At 33.2% G+C, this 19,395-nt stretch overlaps 2 protein-coding genes across 2 annotated transcripts; both read right to left on the reverse strand.

The window, feature by feature from the left end:
* Nucleotides 1-231: 231 nt before the first annotated feature.
* On the reverse strand, nucleotides 232-5,772 carry LOC114311500 (G-type lectin S-receptor-like serine/threonine-protein kinase At1g67520). The gene is given in 8 exon segments (XM_028257650.2): nucleotides 232-894; nucleotides 972-1,122; nucleotides 1,207-1,444; nucleotides 1,556-1,766; nucleotides 1,963-2,147; nucleotides 2,247-2,351; nucleotides 3,400-4,445; nucleotides 4,447-5,772. Coding segments are annotated over 8 exon segments (2,388 nt in total). The 5' UTR covers nucleotides 4,590-5,772; the 3' UTR covers nucleotides 232-585.
* LOC145788927 (G-type lectin S-receptor-like serine/threonine-protein kinase At1g67520) lies at nucleotides 5,556-11,180 on the reverse strand. The gene is made up of 8 exons (XM_082895486.1): nucleotides 10,158-11,180; nucleotides 7,914-8,295; nucleotides 7,620-7,742; nucleotides 7,314-7,519; nucleotides 6,823-7,033; nucleotides 6,463-6,700; nucleotides 6,236-6,386; nucleotides 5,556-6,144 (listed from the first exon to the last, which is right to left on the reverse strand). The coding sequence occupies exons 1-8, from the start codon at nucleotides 11,055-11,057 to the stop codon at nucleotides 5,830-5,832; spliced, it is 2,526 nt and encodes an 841-aa protein (XP_082751612.1). The 5' UTR covers nucleotides 11,058-11,180; the 3' UTR covers nucleotides 5,556-5,829.
* Between the last annotated feature and the right edge of the window lie 8,215 nt (nucleotides 11,181-19,395).

Genomic DNA, 19,395 nt, shown 5'->3' on the forward strand with positions numbered 1-19,395 from the left:
ACTTTCACGTTAATGGATTATTACTCAATTTGATTTCAAAGCAAGGGGAAATATTTTTCTCAAAACAAAAGGAATGTGATTGTGATTGAACCCCAACTTTTGGTTACTTCTATTAAAATGCAAGCTATATGCTTGATAAATATTCGTCTACAATTAGTTCCTTTTATTAGTACATAATACATATATATATATATATATATATGACCAATAGTATCCATGACAACTATTAAATTTGCTGGCAAAGATATCATAGCACTTTGAATTATGAATTTGAATTAAAATTTGAAAAGAAAAAAAAATGTGAGTGAATTGTGAATAAAATACAATTACATTTCACCTATATTTCACTCACCTTTTTCCTTTTCCTTTCTAAATTCCTACTTAAATCCATTATCCAAGCACAACCTAAGTAAAAAATAGGACTGGCCATATGGTTTTTACATGTAACATCTTTGACATCTTTGATTTGCTTGTGTTTGATCCTACTTCAACCATGCTTGTTCTCTCTCTTTCCCGACCACCCCCCCCCCCCCCCCCCCCCCCCAATTTTTTCTTAGGCTAGCTATATCAGGAAGAAGCATACCCCTATCTCCCATCCATTGCAGTAAAGGAAACCCCATTTATTGAATACTTTTCTGACTTGCGTTGTTGTAAATCTTCCTCTACGACATCGCTTCTAGAGACAAATGCTGGTTTCTTGGGCAATGGCAAAACCATATTGCCATTGTTTAACATTGAAATAACATCTGACATGGTTGGCCTATCGACTGCACGATCTTCAACACATAACAGACTCAAATGAATACATCTCATCAATTGCTGACTTACACATGAATCTCTAAGCATTGGATCCATGATCTCCAGTGCAGCATTTTTGTTCCATAACTCCCATACCTACAGAAATAAAATTAAAAAAGGCATATGTTAGCAGAGAAAAATGTGCGATTAAAGCTGAGTTTTGCATTACTTACATATCCAACTAGGTTAAGTGGACCACTAAGATGATGGAAGCTATTGTTCTTCTGACCGCTCACAATTTCAAGCATTAGAACTCCAAAACTGTAAACATCAGTCTTAACGGAAAAAATACCCTCCATAGCATACTCGGGAGCCATATAACCACTGTAAAATAGTATAAGAAAACCATTAGAATGGGAGTTGATTGATAATAGGCATGTGGGGATACAAATTTATTCGTTTACTTACTATGTCCCAACAACCCTTTCCGTATTTGCTTCTAATACATTCTGCTTGAATATTCTTGCCATACCAAAATCAGAAATTTTAGGGTTCATGTTTTCATCAAGTAAAATATTACTAACTTTCATATCTCTGTGAATTATCTTCAATCTTGAGTATTTATGAAGGTAAAGTAGTCCTTGAGCTATCCCTTGAATGATATTGAGACGTTTCTCCCAAGTTAATTGCTCTTTCTGAATAGGATCTACATTGAAATTATGTACTCAAAACTTTCAAAGATTAATATAAGAACATATTAACTATTGAAAATAATGCAAATTAATAATGTAGTAGATAAAAATGAAGTATTACTAACCAAACAAAAAGAAGTCCAAACTTTTATTGAGCATATACTCGTAGATTAACATCTTCTCATTTCCTTTAAGGCAACATCCTAGAAGACGAACCAGGTTCACGTGTTGGAGTTTGGCTATGAGCATGATCTCATTTTTGAACTCCACTACTCCCTGTCCCGATCTTCTTGACAGTTGCTTTACTGCTATTTCGCATCCATCAATCAATTTTCCCTGAAATAGAAATTCATTATCTGGCAACTCAACTTTATACTTATGGCTAATGAGAACATCTTCCTTCTGACTGTTAATTAGTTTTCGTTGACAAAGTAGTAGTATAAAATGAAACACATCTTAATTTCTCTCAATTTAAGTTAAAATGACTGATATATGTGATCTTTGGTTCACTCGAGTTGTTTATGAAACATACCTTGTAAACAGGTCCAAAGCCACCTTCTCCAAGCTTGTTTTCAGATGAGAAGCTATTTGTAGCAGCAACAATTTCTTCGAAATTATATACTTGAAGATTATTAACCTTGTTTTCATCGTTTTCAACTTCGTGATTTGTGTCCACATATCGAATAGGTGCAACTAGTTCGTTTAGATCATCTTCCCCTATGAATTTAGTTTAACATACAAAACCAAACTTGTGATTTAAAGATTTGGAGAAAGTCCAACGAAAACAAATCTATTATTTGTTAGAGAGAGATATACCTTGGAGTCTAATATTTCTTCTCCTTCTTAGGAAGCACAACAAGCTGAAGACAACCACAACAAATGCAACTGCCACAACAATGAGAATCCATATCCACTTCTTCCCTGAGTTCCCCAGTAGAGATTATAGTAGTTAAAATCCATATGCACTTCACAAACTTTAACAAGTACAGTTTTAAATTTTTTTCAAAAATTTGTAATTATTTTGAAAATGCACCACTGAATTGTAATTTCCTTTTCTTTTTATTTTTGTTCAGTTGAAAAAAAAATGCAGTCATACAGGCATATAAGCAAATTTTTTAAAACCTTGTTGCAATGTGCGTGTGGGGTTTGGGAAGAGTGTTTCTAATCCGACTGCTACACCTACAAATTGTATTATATAATGCATTTTATTGTATATGCATATATATAGGTGTAATGTTTTATATTGTTTTAACTTTACTTATAAGTTATAAATTATGCGTAACAAGTCTAGTGAAATAATTATTTAGAAAATTTGAAGTCATGTATATTTTTTCAATTTTAAGATGTGACAAGAATTTTTTATTTTATTTTATTTTATTGTGGGTTAACTTGAGAATATAGGACGAAAATGATTTACAAATATAATTTTTTTGTATAGAAAACTCTCAAAATGATGTGGTGCCAGAGGTACTTGTGAAAGAGAGACTAGAGCATCTAGTTAGGCCTATGGAGCCTACTACATGTCCCCTTTTTCTTTTTTCTTTTTTTTAACTGTTTATGTTGTGAGCCCCGTATGTGAGTCATCCATAGGAAAAAAAAATTAAATTCATCTGATAATCTAAACCACAACGTTTCATTATATTTGTTTTAACAAAATGAATCATTTATGCTCAAATATGTTGGAATCATAGAGTTATGATTATCAAATCAAGCAAATTATCTTATATTTATGCTCAAATATGTTGGAATCATAGAGTTATGATTATCAAATGAATCAAATTATCTTATCTGCATTTAACGACTCACAAGAAAATGGCACAGATTGTCATAATGGGATCTGTAGGCCCAAACCACACTTCTACATAGAAAATTTCATTCCCTTTTGAAACTACATATATAATGTTATGAATCCTAATGAATATACTAGCAAACATGGCAATTAACAGACAAGACTAAAAAAAAATCTTACTTGGTGACTCTGGAGGTGGCTGCTCTGACATAAGAACAAAAAAAGGCACTGTAGCACCGGTGTTGTCTTGTTGGAACTCTTTCTTTGATGACCAGAACAAGCATCCAGGTGCATAATCACCCTTAAATCCAGTGCAGTTACAATTATTCCAACACATGGCTCTACAATCACTAAGACCAAGGCTCTTGTTATAATCACTCCTTGCCGGTTGTGGCCCGTCAACATCATTAAACCCTCCAGACCTGTTTTCAAACCTCTGGTATCGAGTCCTGCACTTGGGCTTCTCCCAAACTTGGCACCCACCACCATCACTACTGAACCCATAACACTGATCAACTTGTGCAATTACATATTTATCTCTATCTCCTCCATCATATACATTTCCCAAGTAATTCAACAACCATCCTCTTCCTGATGCAACCTTTTGATCATTCACGAGTGAAGAATAGGTGAAGTACTCCTCATCCTTGGTAGTAACATAGGAAAAATTGTAATTGAAATTTGAATTCCCATCAGTCTTTATAAACTCAAAGTCTTTGTCACCCAAGAGAGCTCCACTAGTCCAATATATCAACCCTCGCCTCCTGACAATCAACTGGCGTGTATTGGGATCCCAATCCATGGTGAAAGCCCCGGGAGATGGTATGCCTTGACTGAACCATGCCGTGAGTGACCAATTCAGGCCAGTCCTGTGGTTGACCCCAAGCTTCATCCCTGGCAGAAGCGTGTCGGTGGGATAGTCGAAACTTTCCCATACCCTTTTGTTGGATCCATTATTGTTGTTCACTTCTCCTGTCACAACCAAATTGCCAGTGTCCAAGAGAGTAGCAGTAGTGCTGTTGGTGCTGTTTTGACCTTGATATAGCTCCATAAGAACCCCTCCGTTATGTCTTATGACAAACGTGCCGGTACTGTCTATGGTGAGAACACCAGAATTGTTGGCAATAGGTTTGTCTCTGTTGGCAACCCATACAGGGTGATTTGGATTACTGGAATACCATATTCCTAAGAAACTGTCATCGGAAGACCCCTCTGGGGGGGATAAAGAATCCCAGAGTGAAGACTTTTTGTGCAGAGACTAGGAAAGTGGAGGAAGAGAAATTGAGCTCATCACCTTGTTTGAGTGTGTCTGATGATGATGAAGCAAGAGAGACCAAGAAAATTGGAAAGAAAATTCTGATGATGACCATGAAATTTTCCTTGGCGATTGCAGCCCTACTCAGCAGGTGCGACACATTGATGCTGTCTACATGGGGTCTTCACATGGTGGGTCTAATAAGGATACAAATTCTTATATTATACTATTCTTACAGGTCAGCTGGATTAAGTTGACCAGATCCTCTATGATTTACATCAAGTTATTTATTTTAATTTTTTATGCAATGTGACTCTTCTTGTGGACTAATACGACTTTGGATAAGATGTCGGTGCCTTATAGCACCGCTACTAATATAGAAACCAATTATTTATAGAATATATGCATTTATATACTTATGGGTCCCATATCAAATAAGGACATGTATGTGACAGTAGTTGAGTTTCTATTTATTTATGTGTTAATAGTATTTTTACTGTTATTTTGGAATGTTTTATTGGCCTTCGGCTCATAATTAGTCACACATTAACCTTATCAACACATAATTCTGTGTCTTTTGTCTTAAAAGAAACACTAGCAATTGGTCACATACTCTTTAGTAATTTTAAATACTTTTGGACAATTCCTTGGTAATAGACAATCAATTTGCCCAAAAAATTAGGTACCCACCAGTTCTCGCTTTGTTTAGTGTAAAAAAAATTAAAAATTAAAAATTAAATAAAAATAAAAAAACTGGTCCCAACATATCACTGAAATAATAGTGGCATACCATATTTCAAAATATATGGATACATATTATTCAAATTGAGGTGCAATAATCTAGTTTTCTTTTAAGGAGATTCAAAGTCTTCATGATTGGCAAAACATTTATACTCAATGCAGTATAACGTCTCATATTGGCTTGATGTATCGACTTAGACCAGCCTTCTACAAAGAGTCCAAAGCTCCGCTACAAAAACACCTCTACAAAATATCCGAAATTCTCTAAATATGAAAACACAATACAAAAAAATAGATACAAAAATACATCATAAATCTCTACATGCACACTGCTGAAACATTAACGCAAATATATAGCAGTATGTAACTCCATTCCATTAAAGAGAGAACTATAGTTTGAGAGTAGTGACTTGGTTACTCTCTCAATGCATAAAACAATTGCTACCATTAACAGCATGAGAGAAGCCTTACATTACACAAGCACCTCCTCCATAACACTAATTTAATTATAACATTGATTCAATTAACATTTCAAGTGTAATGAGAGTGAGCCATATGAGATTGTCTGTTGCACAATAAATAATTATATTTTTGATGAGCCATACCTCTCTTCTCTATCTTGCAGCATCCATGGTAGAACTAGAAAGTCCATTCACTGAATATTTTCCCAACTTGCTTTTGTTTGAATTTTCTTCACCAACACTGATTCCAGAGACAAATGCTGGTTTCTTGGGCATCGGCAGAGTTATGTTGTCATCGATTAACATGGAAATAACATCTGACATGGTTGGCCTATTGACTGCACGATATTCTACACATAAGAGACCCACATGAATGCATCTCATCAATTGTTGTCTTATAGATGAATCACTACTTAGCATTGGATCCACAAGCTCTAGTGCAGCATTTTTGTTCCACAAGTCCCATGCCTGCAATATCATGATTGTTGGTTGGGGTATTGCTAGTGCCAGTGTTGTTAGCAAAACATATAAACTTGAATGTGAATTTTACAATGCTTACATATCCCACTAGGTTAAGTGGCCCATCAGCATGGTAGAAACTGTTGTTCTTTCGACCACTCATTATTTCAAACATTAAAACTCCAAAACTGAAGACGTCAGATTTGACAGAGAAAATGCCCTCCATGGCATACTCAGGAGCCATGTAACCACTGTAAAATGATACAGTAAAACTTGAGCATGTGAAAACTCACTGTAAAATGTGTATATATATTATATTTCACTTACTATGTTCCGACAATCCTGGTTGTAGTCACTTCCAAGACATTTTGCTTGAAAATTCTTGCCATGCCAAAGTCAGAAATTTTAGGGTTCATGTTATTATCAAGTAATATGTTGCTAGCTTTCAAATCTCTATGAATTATCTTCAATCTCGAGTATTGGTGGAGATAAAGTAGTCCTTGAGCTATTCCTTCAATAACGATGAAACGTTTCTCCCAAGTTAATTTCTCCTTTTGAGAAGGATCTGTTCAAAATTTAAGTTTGAATTTCAAACGATAATTTTTATTTCAAACGATGAACTACATTTACTGTTAGTAACTAATGATGCAAAATAATGTAGCAAACAAGAGTAAATGTATTGCTAACCAAACAAAAAGGAGTCCAAGCTTTTGTTGACCATATACTCATAGATTAACATTTTCTCATCTCCTTGAATACAACATCCCAAAAGACGGACTAGATTCACATGTTGGAGTTTGGCAATGAGTATGAGCTCATTTTTGAACTCCACTACTCCTTGTCCTGACGTTCTTGACAATCGCTTTACTGCAATTTCTCTGCCATTGGTCAACCTTCCCTGAAGTAAATGATCATTAGTAAGGTAACTTAATGCTAATACAATAATCTTTTACTGAAATATTCAATTGTTTTTTTCCTAGAGTAGTGTTATACAAATGAATAGCTTTACAACCACCCTCTAAGCCAAAAATGCCATCTTTTCTCTTGTTTTCATGATTTCTTCCTTTTAACTAGAATGAGAAATGACAACTCAATTTTAGATGACTTTTTTATCCGTTTGATTTATTCTACCTGATTTTGTTTGTACTAGCTGTTCATAACAATAAGTTCTAATATACCTTGTAAACAGGTCCAAAGCCGCCTTCCCCAAGCTTGTTTTCCAATGAGAAGCTATTTGTAGCAGCAATGATGCTTCCAAAACTAAATATTTTTAAATCATTGCTCTTGTTCGTCTCGTTTTCAAGTTTATTTGTGCCCGTTTGTGCATTGGCTAGTGTCATTAATTCAATTAGATCATCCATCTCTGTTGTTTCGCCCCTCCCTACTTTGATTCACAATTGACATACAAAAACCAAACATGTCATCAACAAAGATTAAGAGGAATTTCAATGCAAACATAATCTACTCTTTGTTAGAGGGTATACCTTGTAATCTAATTGTTCTCCTTTTTAGGTAGCACAAGAGCCCGAAGACAAGCATAACAAGTATTGGAATAGCCACAACAATGGGAATCCATTTGATCTTCTTCTTCCCTCCTACATATTCAGCTGTAAAATGGTAAACTTAAAATAAAAAATGTAGAGCATGGTTCAAATCTTAAAAAGAGTAATGCTATTGAGCGGAAAACTTATGATCGTGTGTGCGTGCACAAAACAGAGATTTGTCTCTGTTCTGCACACCATTTCTATGCACATAGTACAGCTGTTTAATAAACTTACTATTTGAAATAAGAACATAATGCTTGGGCGAAGCACTGCCAGACAAATCCTGATGGAACTCTTGATTTCTCCAAAACATGCATCCAGTCTCACCGATATAATCCTTATATCCAACGCAATCACAATCATCCCAGCAAATTTCTCTGCAATCGCTGCTACCAAGGCTTGTGTTTTTGTCATAAAAAGACGCTTTATCACCACTGTCATTAAAATAACCAGTTCTTAAATCAAACGTTTGGGAACGATGACCCCTGCACTGAGGCTGCTTCCACAATTCACACCCATTATCTGTGTTGTACCCATAACAAAGACTAACTTGTGCCATCAGACCCCTATCTCCATCATACATCAACCCTTGGTAATCTAACAACCATCCTTGTAAAACCCAAGTTGTGTGTAGAATTATTTTATTGGATAGATTAGTAATTAAATTAACTTATATGAGTCATTTATTAATATCAAAGAATTAGTTATGAGATGGCATTATATTTCCTATTACTTAGATGGGTAATTTTGTAACTTTGAGAAATTAGGTTAATAAGCCCACCTATTGTGGCTTTAAATCTTGGAAAACAAACAAAACAGAGGCTATGAATTGCTCCATAGGCGGCTAGGGTTTGAGAAGGTAAAAGAAAAAAAAAAGAAAAGAAAAAGAGAAGAGAGGCTTGTGCTGCAGAAAGGGTTTGGAAGAGTTAAAGGTGAAGGCAACAAGCAAGGGTTTGGAAAAGTTTAAAATTAAAGAAAAGAAACCCAAACCAAGAAAAATGGAAGATTCATAAGAGTGGTGGTTTTGCTTTGTTCATCACTTAGGTAAGATTTATTTTATTGTATTCCTATCTATGATTTTAGTGTTAATATATCAATAGATGATTTTATGGGCATATATGATTAAATAGATATATTGATGTAGTCTATGTTGGGGGTCTCAATTTTGCTCAATTTTAGAGTGTATTTGGCATCCTATTTGGGTGGTTCATATTTTGAGATTGATATGTGATGGGTTAAGTTTAATGGTGGTGTATTTGTGGGATACACAATTGACTACAAGCAATTACAAATTTTTACATGTATATAAACAACAAGAGAATAATATGGGTTAAGAATTTCTGAAGCCGTGATGGCTTTGTTTTGATGCTAAATCGTGGGAGTTCCTAATAGGCTATTGGGTTAATTTATTCTATTGTTGTTACAAGAAGAGATAGATGGATGCACATAATAATTGTTTATGCGGTGTAATATTTTATTAGGTTTGTGAGATTGAGGTGGATCTTGGTAAATTGAGATTAGCTTGGAAAATATTATTTTAGCTGTTCGAAGGTAAGTAACCCTCTATCACTGTTGGTTCATTTTTATTCCTACTGAATCGTTTAAAATTATAAATATTTATTTATAGCTTTCATGTTCTCTTAAAATAAAATATGGGTCAAGTATAAAACAATATCGAATATTATTATGAAAGTTATTTGAATATTTTGTGAAACTATTCTGAAAATTGTACCAAATGTTTATTCCGAAAATATCGAATGTTTTATGTAAAAGTTGTGTATTGTTTGAATTTTGAACATCACTCTAGTCTGACTATGATTTGGACCCTAGCCAATGGGGGTTATTTATTGGCACAGAAACTAGTTTCTTTTGGGGCTTTACCACCGGCCTATGTGTGGTTCTGGGCCTTGTCACGGGCTAAGTGACCGTAGTCAGTAAGACTTGGGTTTTGTGAATCAAATCATTGAACCATCTGAATATCGAACCATCGATTTGAATAACTAATTACTTTGAATTATCTTGTTGGCTTTTCATTTAAAATGTATTGTACATTGATTATTTTTAGCTATGAAACCACCTTGCAAATAATTGTTCATTTATTGAACTGTAGAAAAAATTATATTTATTGGTTATTGATTTATTTATTTATTTTTGTATACTTGATCCAGCTAGCAGTGATGGTTAGTTATTTACTAGGCTATCTAGCTTACTCTTATTTTTTTTCAGATTCTGAAGAGTAGAGCTGCGCGGGATCTTTTTTACATGTGAGAGTGCCGAGAGTAGGACCATGATTTAAGTACTTGGATTATTGTCTTGTTAGTGGATTAAATTAGTGGACTTGGTGGACATTTTCATATGAGAACTATTTATTTTTATGGATTTTAGCATTATGACAATTAAGGATTTAATTTGAGTATTTTATTTTGTGGGTTATGTGATTGGATTCTTAGCCTTGCATGCTCACTTATATGAGTGTGCGGCGTTGTCACAGAACTTGGGACGTGACAATCCTGATATAAAATTTCGAGATTTAATTAAATCAAATAGATATGGAACCTTTATGAGTGAATAACTGAAGTACTCCTCATCCTTGGTAGTAACATTGGTGAGATTATAATTCCCTTGTACTAAATTAGTCTTTAGAAACTCAAAGTCTGTGTTATCCAAGAGGGCTCCACTAGTCCAATATATCACCCCTCGCCTCCTGATGATCAACCGTCGTGTATTGGGATCCCAATCCATGGTGAAAGCTCCGGGAGACGGTATGTCTTGACTTAACCATGACGTGAGTGACCAGTTCCGGCCAGTCCTGTGGTTGACCCCTAGCTTCATCCCCGGTAGAAGCGTGTCGGTGGGATAGTCAAAACTTTCCCACAATACCCTCTGGTTGGTGGATCCATTGTTGTTGTTCACTTCTTCTGTCACTACGAAATTGCCAGAATCCAAGAGAGTAGCAGTGATGTTGGTGGTGGTACTGGTTTGACCGCCATATATCTCAATAGGAACCCCACTGTTATGTCTGATGATCAACTTGCCGGTGCTGTCTATGGTGAGAACACCAGAATTGTCGGTAATCGGCTTGTCTCTGTTGCCAATCCATGCCGGGGGATATGAATAATTGGAATACCATATTCCTAAGTAACTGTTATTGGAATATTCTTGTGACAAAAACAAGTTTGTTTTAAAGAATCCCAAAGTGAAGAGTTTATTTGCAGAAACGAGAAAAGTGGAGGGAGAGGAATTGATTGTTTCGCCTGGATTGAGTGTGTGGGATGATGATGATGATGCAGCAGCAGCAAGAGAGGCTGAAGAGAAGAAGCATGAGAAAATGGGAAGAAAGAAAAATAGGATCATGAGACTGATCTCCTTGCCAGCCATAATTAATGAACAAGTATTAACAATAACACATTAAAGCTGTGTTTTTGGGAAAATGTATGGACCCCTTTGGGATGATCCCATACTTTCAAAGTGATATGATCGGCTATGTATACGTGGAGCTCATTCATGCATATGTAGAGTCGATATTATAAATGGTCTAAATTTATGCACGTTCAAAAAAAAAAGAAAAAACAAAAAAAATCTAAATTTATGGGGTGTCAATCATTATTCGTGTTTTTAATGTTGTTTAATATATGAATAGAAAATAGTTACCAATCAATTCCTTTCCTTTCCTGGAAAATTCAACCTTTTTTCCTGGAAAATGCTTCTATCAATTCCAACTAGCTGTTTATGAGATGTGACTGTTATCGTCTAACATGGCTGCTCATCCACAGCATGACTTCCCATTCAGTTCCTACTTCATCCTGGAGTGCTTTATTGGCCTTTGAATGACAATTGTCGACATATTGGCCTTATCATCACAGATAATTATTACTAGTCAGTATCAAAGTACAGTAATGTTGCACGCTAATTATTTTATCAATTAATATACTATCACATGCTATAATATCATAATTTTAAAATTATAAATCTCACATATTATATAAATTACAAATACTTAAAACTAATAAAACTATATTATGTTATCCGTTAGTATCAATTGATATTCTTGTAACTTTATTCATCAAAGTATATCACATGACCATATTCACCCGATAAATCCAACCAATGATGTAGTGAGAAAGTTTATGGGCAGACAATGATGAGTCACTGTTAAGTAGTTAGATGGCAAGGATTAAATAACTCATTCTGTGATGTTGATATCATGTAGGCATAGGCTGACCCCAAGCCTTTTAGGGCCTTAAGCAAACTTCCAATGTGTAACCTTATATTGGAATTCACACACACACACACACACACACACACACACACACACACACACACAATATATATATATATATATATATATAATGAAAATTAAAAAAAAAAATTAGAAATCTAAGATTTGAGTCTCATAAAAAATCAAACTATGAATTTTTTATTTTTCAATTTAAATCTCAATATTTTAAATTGGTCCTAATCTAAGTCTTCCGTTGACCTCTGTCTGAAGACATTAACTGAATTTTTTTTCTAACGCGTTATTTTTTTATTTGTTATTTCAAATTAATATAACTATCAATTTTTTTTTCCAACCATACCAGATTACAATCACCACTAATCAAACAAATCTGACCATCCATTTTAATTTTTCCATGGAACCATCACACTTGAGTCAGCCCAGCTTTCCCTTCCCAAAGCTCCCTACCTCAGCACCCCTCACCTTTGTTGGAATATGCTGATATTATTTAGATATGTTAGTATCCCGTGATTATTGGATCACAGGATCTTAGGCTTGATTTATGTAACTCTGTTTCTTTCCTTCCTCTGTAATTTAGCTCATTATATATACACCATGGTCTAACCTCAATATTGAGGTAAGCCAGTTTTATTAATTATTCCATAGCGCCTAATCCAAAACCACCTTACTAAATATTATATAACTCAAAACCCAAGAAATTGAATGTCAAGCAGGAGCCTCTGCTTCTGGAAATCCGTGGCTTTGTTTGATTTGTTTTTCGGAAAAAATTCTATACAAATAAATTTTTAAGAATAATCAAATCAAATAAATTTTTCTAAAAAAAATCTCAAAAATTTGTTTGGTTATCTACTTTCCAAAATCACTCTCTCTCATACACATCAAATCAATCACTTTTTTTAAAATTCTCTCCCCAAAATAATTTTTCAAAATCATTTCTGAAAAAATGCAAACCAAACAAGTTTTTGTACTTGAATAGCCTTAACCTTGAACCAAAATATTTATTTGATATTATGTGGGTGTTTGGAAAGCGAGTTTTATGTAGGTTTTTTTAGTTGTAAAATATTATTGGAGAAATTTTTTTTTGTGTTTGGAAAGATAGCTGGGTTTTTTTGTGGTTGGATGTGATGTTTATGAGAAAAAAAATAAAATAATTATGGAGTTTGATGTGATATTTTGTTTGGATTTATTTTTTTTTAATTTTACAAAAATTTTATCTTTTAGTGAAAAAAATCCAAAAAAAATTGTTGCCAAACACCGCCTACGGTTTTTTGTGTGTGAAAACATAGTGCAATGGAGTTCTGAATAGTAATGGAAGAGGGAATAATCTAAAGCCATGTGCTGCAATTCCAAATATTGATCTTTTGAAAGGAAATATATTAGAGCATTACGTATCATACTAGAGAAAAAACAGAATATAAATAAATTAATATCATTCCGGTTAACTTTTCAGTGAGTACCGGCTAACTGGAGAATTTTTTTTAAAATTTTTAATATTAAGATTTTATAAAATAAAATGACATATAATATTTTTATAATAGTTAGAGTTCATCAACATTTTCATAAATAAATTTTGACACAATTTTCACAGAGAAATTTATTTGATTTCACAGATAAAGTTCATCGAGAGACCTTAATTAATGAAGAAAACATATTAGACATCTCCTACTATTCAAAGTTGGAGAGGGATGCTTTACTAATTTTTCCATCCGTAAATACTAGTCAATGCCTGCCAGAAAATATAATTCTAGAAAAATAGAATAAAGATTGGAGCTCCCTTTGGGGGTCACCCCATGACCCCCTTTGCTTTTGATTGGTCAACCTTTTTTTTTTTTTTTTTTTTTCAATCCCCAACCCCACGTGTGTGTGTGTGGGAGGTGGTGGGGGTAGGAGTTTTAAGGGGGTCTCAATCAATGTCCAAAATTTAATAGTATGCAAGCAAAAGTGAACTTTTGAATTTTATTTTACATTATATATATATATATATTATATTAAATATATTATCTGATATATTTACATCCAACCCATAATCACATCAGACCTATAATCATTACACTATTCTCTTACAAAAAAGTCAAAAAAGTCAAAAAAGTCAAAAAGTCAAAAAATTCTTCCGAAACCAAGCTTTTTAATCCAAGCTAAAATAGCAAAAAAAAAAAAAAGCTAAAAAATCAACTCACAACCCAAACAGAGGCATAATATTTTTACAATAAATTCAAAACAGTAATCAGAAACATGCCATACCAATTAAAAAATTGATATTTTATCTGTACGAATAACAACTGTGTCTCCAACCCTCCAATCACTTCTTTTATCTAGATTTTTTATTTTTTATTTTTTACATATGAGTAAAAAGCTTTGATATGAATTATTCCAATCATTTTTATCAAAATCTTTTCAAAAAACTTTCATTTTATCTCAAATTTCACTTTTCATTAAATTTGATTTAAAAAAAATAATCTACAATGCCTAATTTTTTTTTAAAAAAATTTCAACAAATTCAATTTTGATGAAGGATTTGATTTAATGATTCTCAAACTGATAAAATAAAAAATAAAAAATAAACAAATTACTCTCCCATGATTTGATAAACATTTGATAATAGGATTGAAGATGATTTTAAAACATTTTTTCACCAAATTCAAATTTGATAAAATAATATAAAAATAAAAACTGAAAGATTGGAGATGTAACTAGGTAGAGAGTGTGTGAGAGAGGGTACCTTATAATATAATATAACCAAGAGGAACAGAGCTTAAAGCAAGTGAAAGAGCAATTCAACACTTTTTTCTTGTCGTCTGGTTCTATGGTTTGATTAGGGTTTTCGAAGAGAGAGATCGAGCGGCTGTGGTCGGATGGAAAAACTTAACCGTAATCTGTGGAACCGTGTGCTAAAGTATCGAAGGCACCAAAATGAACTAGTTAATTGATTGTTTGAGACATTGAAGTGAACGAGACTGGGGAGATTAGGGTTTGGGATCGAACCAGTGAGTGAGCTTCTTGTTGATGACGAGGCAGAAGTGGTGAGAATGGCTGACGGGAATGATAACGGCGGCAATGGGTGACAGGAAAGAGAAGCAGCTCCAGTTCCATTTTCCGATGGTGGAGGTGAGAGCATTGGACGGTGACTTTAGGGTTAGGGTTAGTGAAAAAATGACGAAGACGAGAGTATTTGAGGAATTTGATGGTGTGAATCGAGAAAAAGATAAAAATAAAATAAAATTTGTGTGCATTGTGAATTTTTTATTTTTTAGATGGAAAAATGCCTACAAGAGACCAGCAATGTCATGAAGTACCAGCGGGTGAAGAGAGGGAGGAACATTCTCCATCCACACCCGATATATAGTGCCCGTTTGGCACAGCTTATAAGTAGCTTAACTCAGCTTTTTGGCTTAAATTAAGCTGTTTTGGAGTATTTGGTTCAGCTTAACTCAGCTTTTAGCAACTTAATTTAAGCCAAAAACCATGAATTTTGAGAAGTGGTCTGGGAGGTGCTTAAGCAATTACAACTTAAGCGGAAAGCTATATTGAAGGTGAAAGATTACTTAAATGCCCCTCATCAATTTCAATTATTACCAAAAATCCAAATATATAAACTACATCTCAACATTGTTCACGAACCAAAGAGAGACAGAGGCAATTTCCAACATGCGCAGGTGAAATCCGACGTTAACAACCCTAACCCTAACCACCGCCATCGACGACGTGACGATCTCAAAACAGAGCTCATCGTTGCATCGTAATCTCAAACCGGAGCTCATCGTCATCCACACCAGAGCTCACTGTCGTGTCGCGATCTCAAACCAGAGCTCACGAACTAAAGGTGGTAACTAGGGCACGATCTACTCCGTCGCGGCCTCCCGTCACTACAGCCATCGACGCTGTGATCGCGATCTAAAAACCTAACCACGATCGCTATCGCCTCTCTTTCTCTTCGCCATCGCCCGCCTCCTCCTTTTCTCTTCGCTATCAACCTTCTGTGATCTTGTCGGCTTCGCGAGATAGCCTGACGGTGATAAACCAAAGCTAACCACTGCCATCGCCATGGTAATCTGCGATGTGAAGCCCTAGCCACTGGTGGCGGTAGCTAGGGTTTGTAATGGAAAAAAAAATAATTAAAAAAAATGAAATTAATAAAAATAAAAATAAAAATTAATAAATTATTAATTGTAATGAAAAAAATTTAATAAAAACATAATCACAATTTTAAAAAAAATGAAATACAAAATGAAATAAGTTATATTAAATGAAATAAAAAAAAATGAATATTATAACTTCTATTAAATTAATAATTGAAATTAATATAAAGAAAAATAATATGTAAGGACATCACAACATTAATATAAATACGTAGATATTAATTGATATTAATTGTAATGAATTACTAAATTAAACAAAATTAACAAAAAGAAAGAAGAGAAGAAAAAAAAAACAAAAAGGGAGAAAAGAAAATAAGGAGAAGAAAATGATAAAATTACAAATTATGTGTTCATAAGGGCAAAAATGATAATTACATAGCAAAAAGTTATTTTACAGTTTATTTACCAAACAATACTCTGCTGCTTAAATCCATAATCCCACAAATGCACCAAACAAATTACCAGCTTATGTTCACAACTGTAAGTTATAATCTGTTAAGCTATAATCTGTAATCACTTTCTCACAGTTCTACCAAACGGGCCTATAGAAGAATTAGTGGTTGACATACGTAATAATATGTGGGCAAATTAAATAAATAAAAATAAAATAAAATATTTAATATATATCGATTGTTATCTCAAATGATAAGACTTTTTCTTATTATAGTCTTGAGTTTAACTCTTGGCCCATTTTTCTTTTTTAGATTTTTTTTTCCTTATAAATAATTGGATACTTGGCATGAGAGAGACACATTTAAAAAAATTAATCTGTGAGACATTTGATAAAACTTTTGGTAGAATTTTTGAGGCCTCTAATATTTTTGTATATATATATATATATATTAAAAGTAGTATTTTTTTAATGCTTGAGTGGCATATTTTTTTAAGAGAGTTTTCTTAATTATATATAGAGTTCTACGCAAATCCAAATCTAATTTAAATTATGCTAACTTTATCTATTTTATATGGATTTTATTTGACAAATATTTTTTTTTCATATATTTTTCATGGTAAATTGAGATAATCTACAAACTCAATACCGATTTTGTATTTCATGTTTTTATTCTTAATTCTTTCAAGGGCATTAGGATTTTTTTTTTAATATTTCTTATTTTCATGTGCATTATTCTATACCCAATACCAATTATATATTATGAATTTGTCGTTTAAATTTTATAGTGATTCTGTATATGAAATTATACTTCATTTCCTACATTATTTTATATAATCATAACTCACATGAGGAAAAACCTGCACAACAATGATATTCTCAAGGAATTTCTAAAATTTGGATTTACTGCTTAAGTTACTTTTTCAATTGTTGAACAGTAAGTTCTTTTATGTCTTGACATTATATTATAAATGATTAATCACTTTATACACTGAGATATATCTATCGTTTGGATGTTTTCACTATTTTTTCTTTTTCAGTTTAGATGTTGTTATGTGGTTGTTTCTTAGTTAGTCATTATTGAATTTCTTTTATATAATTGATATTTTAATATAATTAAGAGAGTTTATTGTACAATCTTATTGTTACCCAAAAAGCAACCTAAGAGGGGGGTGAATTAGGTTTCTACAAATTAAAATTAATAATACCCCAATAAAATTAACTACTAGTACAACAAATTATTAACAAGCACAATGATGAACTTAGCAGTAAATAATCAAGCAAAATAACAATGAAGTATAACTAACATACAGGGTAAATCAAATGATTAACACATGAATATTAGATAGCTATAGCAGTAGTAGGAAAGTAAAGAGATTAGGGAATAAGAGACAAACAAATTTATAGTGGTTCGGCTTCAACCAAGCCTACATCCACTCCTCAAGTTTCACTTGAGATTTTCCACTATCTTCTAGCTTCATAGGGGTGCTAGCAACCTCTTTACAAATGGAGAAATCCTCCACGAATTTTACATAGACTTCACAAGCCCAAACCCTTGCAAATCTTAGGTGATTCACAATCACTCTCAAGATTTCAAGAACACAGTGTTTGCAACACTTTTACAAGATGAAATGGTATTTTTGCCTTCAAAGAAAGCTTACAATAAATATCTCTCAAAGATAGATATATAAAATGAAACTTTGATTTTTCTGTAAATCTCACACAGGAAAGATGAGCTTAATGTTATAAGGCTCAGTGTATAATTTCTGAGAATAGATGTGAGTGATTATAGATCAAAGAATATTTTCAGGTTTTTTTGTAACTTGTTTACATTAGAGGCTTTGGTATATATAATGAAAATTATAGCCGTTGTAGTCATTTGAATTTATAGCCGTTTATAGCCGTTGTACTTCCATCATTACCAATTTGAATATCTTTCACTCTATCATTACAAATTTGAATATCTTCCACTTGAACCTTTTGAACCTTTATAGCCGTTGTACTTCCATCATTACTAATTTGAATATCTTCCACTTGAACCTTTTGAACCTTTTGGCCTGCTGTTGTGCTAGGCTGTTTGAACCTTTGTTTTGGGCTGTTTGAACTCCTGATTTAAACAAATATTAAATACATTCTAACAACATTTAGAATAAAGGTTTAGGTGAGAAATAATGGGACAAAATAAATTTTTATTCTATTTTTTTCTTTTAAATAAATCATCAACATAAATTTTGATTCTATTTTTCTCTTTCAAATAAATCATCAAAATTTATTTTAATTAAAATATAATTAAATAAATCATCAAAATAAATTTTGGATTCTATTTTTCTCTTTCAAATAAATTAAAACATAATTAAATAAATCATCAAAATAAATAAGTCTAACAATCTCCCCCTTTTTGATAATGGCACACAATGATGTTTTGATTTGATTTAGAAGTAAGAAAGGCTCCCCCTCAAGTTATGCTGTCACGACCCAACCCCAGGGTTTAGGGTTGGAATTGCAACTTACTAACTTATGTTATATGTAGCAAATTTAACTGCGCAAGCGAAAATAAAATAATGAAATGGAAAATTTACTTCATTTTACTATTTAAGGAAAAAGAAAATACATCTCTAGGGCTTTAGTTATTTTATTAGTCAGTGACCGGCCCCGAGTAGGACAAAAAGGAAGCAAAACTAAAAAGATAAAAAAAAGTGGTTCAACAGCAATCCATGTGCGGGTTCCATTTTGTGAGGTTATGGGTTTCCCCTACATCTCGTCACCTGAAAGGGTAACAGCTATAAACACACATTAGAGTGAAAAATATTATGCCAAGAGTGCAGGGAATACAAAATAATCATAACCACGGTATAAAACAAAACAGAACAAAGGTCACAGAAGTGACAGTTAGAACAGAGGTCAATAGATCCATGACAAATAGAGGACCACAAAGTGGCCAAACAGAGGCCC

This window comes from Camellia sinensis, chromosome 11 (assembly GCF_055761805.1).
Source record: "Camellia sinensis isolate YWXY chromosome 11, ASM5576180v1, whole genome shotgun sequence".
In the NCBI taxonomy this organism is placed as follows: Eukaryota; Viridiplantae; Streptophyta; class Magnoliopsida; order Ericales; family Theaceae; genus Camellia; species Camellia sinensis.

Bases quoted from the DNA above. Each gene is read 5' to 3' on its own strand.
- LOC145788927 (XM_082895486.1), bottom strand. From the start codon at position 11,057: ATGGCTGGCAAGGAGATCAGTCTCATGATCCTATTTTTCTTTCTTCCC. The intron at 6,387-6,462 runs GTAAGTGAAATA...ATCATTTTACAG, and splicing joins ACCAGGATTGTCGGAACATA to TGGTTACATGGCTCCTGAGT. The intron at 6,145-6,235 runs GTAAGCATTGTA...ATGATATTGCAG, and splicing joins CACTTAACCTAGTGGGATAT to GCATGGGACTTGTGGAACAA.